We start from the raw sequence: 3235 nt of genomic DNA, 5'->3' as shown, positions 1-3235 counted from the left end.
AGATAGGTTAGTTAGCTAGTAATCTCGGAACATTCACAAAGAACCCCCTATGCATAAATTATAAATCTTGAGAACTAGATAGGTTAGTTAGCTACTAATCTCGGAACATTCACAAGGAACCCCCTACCAAGTAATACTAAACTGGAAACTGTCAATGATTACACAAATTGAAGTAGAGTTCAATTGCCCAAGATTACACGTAAAAAGACAAATGGCTAAAGATGCTAAGGTGCCTACCAAGGACAACAGGTAAGCGGAACGATTTGGAAAAAACAAAAGTCACACTTCAAGAATAGAAATAACGCATTCCACTTGCTACGACAGCCATTCTTCTCGAAACCTACGAATTTCCCATCTCATTTCCCTCAAAGAATTTAGAAGCATAAGTTTGAGAAACAGTTTGAGAACTTTCTCGAAATTTTTAGGAAACTACATGTAGGCTTTTTTGGCATAAAGAAACTGTAAACAGATGTGCTAGGTATTATGCCAAGGCTTACAAAATTCCCATCCAACAAAATGCTTAAAGAAACATTTAAAACATCTTTAAAAGTTCTCCTTCTAAATGCTGGCTAAAAAAGACTTAAACATGAACTAGAAATAGTATTATCATACTAGGAGCATTTTCAAGAGTCTCTTTATTTTTAATGAGCATATTTTGCAATTTAGAGAGCATTTATAAATTTAAAAGATTTTTTTTTAATTATTTCAACACTTTCTTAAATTTTAACACTTAAATTTACAACTCCCAATATGTGTTTGTTATTTTCACTATTTTCCAACCAAATTATTATATATTTTTTCCCCTTCATTTTCTTTTTATATGCTATTTAATTGGGTCAATATACGAAGAATTGAAAATTAAAATATTTTGAATATATTTAATTACAGAGAGTGAATTTGACTCTCTGAATTTGGAGAGTCAAATACTTAAACAATGTTAATGTGAAAAAAAAATTCGAGCATAATTTTTAAGGGTTAGCTCTTTCAAAAAGAGAGTATTTCACTTTTAAAAAATTTCTTTTAGACACCCTAAGTAAATTTCATCTTCTAGTAGTCTCTAAAGTTGATTACAAAAAAGTTGCAAACAGCGGCATCTAGTATGCTATTGTGTTAATCTTATATATCGTTTCATGGTACTAATCATGTAATACTTGAATTTCTTAGGTCCTCCTGCCCCTAGACTATCTAGTATTTCAAATTTTTTCTATATAGTGTTTCATCAAGTTTTGATGGAACAATGACTGCACTCAATGATATGGCGAAAGCCTCACTCACTACAGAAAAATATGGCTTAAGACACGGATTTTTCTCTCCTGAAATCACGATATCCTTCGTTATTACTCTTTACCAACTAAATATTAGCAATCACAAAACTATTGTTAATTTGAGGGTCGTTGATGGTTACCAAGTAAAGAGTAAACATTATTCCAATAAATTTTCCGTTGGTAAAGTATGAACATTTTACCAATGGAAATTCCATTAAAAATCTTAACCGGTATCAACCGACTTTCCGTTGGTAAATGTCTACCATTATAATTGGTAAAAATTCAATGTTGCAAATAATCGCATAGGTGCGAGACTTGGGCAAAAATAAATAATAATAAAAATAAAAATAATATTATATATTTACTCTTTTTATTATTGCTATTATTACTTTAATAATTATAAATTTTTAACTTTTATCCAACTGAATTGAAAAGACCACAATTAAACTAATTAATTTCAATTACTGCTAAATTTCTGAAGAATGATTTTCGTGATAGTGGGAGTTCTACATTGTGAGAACTTTTTGTTGAACCAAATCACATTGTTGTTCTAGTTCCTGTTACACAGGACAGAGTTGGTTCTCAGTCAGTTGACATTGTTAATGGAGAACCGAGAAACCAAAAGGAACTGCCAATTCTTCCAACAACAATTGGGTCGGTTTCTGAGCTACAAGTTAGGATATTGCAAAGGGAAAGGATATTTGCATTGCCCAGTGATTATATTATATATTTATTAAAGAGTGAATTTGACATTGGGCACATTGTTGATCATATAACTTATAATCAAGCATTGACAATTCTTGAGGCAGATAAATGGATAAATACTATGGAAGATGAAACGAATTCCATAAAACAGGATAAAGTTTGGAAACCTGTTGAATTTCTTCCAGATGCTAAAGCTATAGATAACAAATGGATCTTCAAAAGTAAATTGGATACAAAAGGAAATGTTAAACAAAAGAAAGCAAAATTGGTTGCAAAAGGTTTCACTTAGCGAGAAGGGATTGATTATGTTGAAACCTTCTCACTTGTTTCATCGAAAGATTCTTTTCAAATTATTAAGCGCTTGTGGCACACTATAATTTTAAGCTTCATCAGATAGATGATAAGACAACATTTTTGAATGAAAATCTTTCTGAAAAAGTTTACATGAGACAACCTAAAGATTTTGTTGTGAATAGAAAAGAAAACTTGGTGTGTAAGTTAAACAAATCATCGTATGGCCTCGAGTAAGTATCACGACTAGTTTTTCGAGGTTGTAACATCCATTGAATTTGTTGAAAATACAGTTGATCAATGCATTTATCTCAAAATTAGTGGAAGAAATTTTATTTTTCTTGTTCAATATGTTGATGATATTTTGCTTGCTAGCAGTAACTTGGGGTTGTTTCATGAGATAAAGAAAATACTGTCTGCTAATTTTCAGATGAAAGATCTTGGAGAAGCTTTTTATGTACTTGACATTGAAATATATCGTGATAGAAATCGTAGCTTGTTGGGACTTTCTCAAAAGGCTTATATACAATGTGTTCTAGAAATGTTTAATATGTAGAAATGTGCACCTGGTGATATACCTCTCATAAAAGGGGATAAGTTTAGCAAAACTCAAGGTTCAATGAATGAGCTAGAAAGGAAATCTATGAAGATGATTCCATATGCCAGTGTTGTGGGGAGCTTGATGTATCTCAAGTTTGCACTATATCGGATATAGCATACGCTGTCAGTGTCCTTAATAGGTTTCGATCGAATCCAGGACAAGAGCATTGAAAGCAGCTAAGAAAGTCATGAGATATTTGAAGAGGCTAAAGGTTATACGCTTACAATCCACCACTCAAATCATCTTAAGTTGGCAGGCTACTCGGATTCAGATTTTGCTGGATGTTAAGATGATTTGAAATCAACCTCAGGATATATTTTTACATTAGCTAATGGTGCTATCTCTTGGAAAAGTACTAAGCAGATTCTAGTGA

At 31.8% G+C, this 3235-nt stretch overlaps 1 protein-coding gene across 1 annotated transcript; it reads left to right on the top strand.

The window, feature by feature from the left end:
- The first annotated feature begins 211 nt into the window (after positions 1–211).
- Positions 212–2259, top strand: LOC111388427. Its single transcript, XM_023013124.1, has 3 exons — positions 212–249; positions 1213–1408; positions 1834–2259. Exons 1-3 carry the CDS (start codon positions 212–214, stop codon positions 2257–2259), a joined length of 660 nt encoding a protein of 219 aa, XP_022868892.1.
- Positions 2260–3235: the final 976 nt, after the last annotated feature.

Source organism: Olea europaea, unplaced genomic scaffold (assembly GCF_002742605.1).
Source record: "Olea europaea var. sylvestris unplaced genomic scaffold, O_europaea_v1 scaffold492, whole genome shotgun sequence".
Taxonomy (NCBI): Eukaryota; Viridiplantae; Streptophyta; class Magnoliopsida; order Lamiales; family Oleaceae; genus Olea; species Olea europaea.
The sequence above is the reverse complement of the archived record's forward strand: the minus strand, read 5'-3'. Positions and strand labels throughout refer to the sequence as shown.

Coding starts and splice junctions, on each gene's coding strand:
- LOC111388427 (XM_023013124.1), top strand. CDS start 212: ATGGCTAAAGATGCTAAGGTGCCTACCAAGGACAACAG. Junction 250..1,212: donor GTGCCTACCAAGGACAACAG/GTAAGCGGAACG, acceptor TTTTCTATATAG/TGTTTCATCAAGTTTTGATG. Junction 1,409..1,833: donor GGGTCGTTGATGGTTACCAA/GTAAAGAGTAAA, acceptor CCTGTTACACAG/GACAGAGTTGGTTCTCAGTC.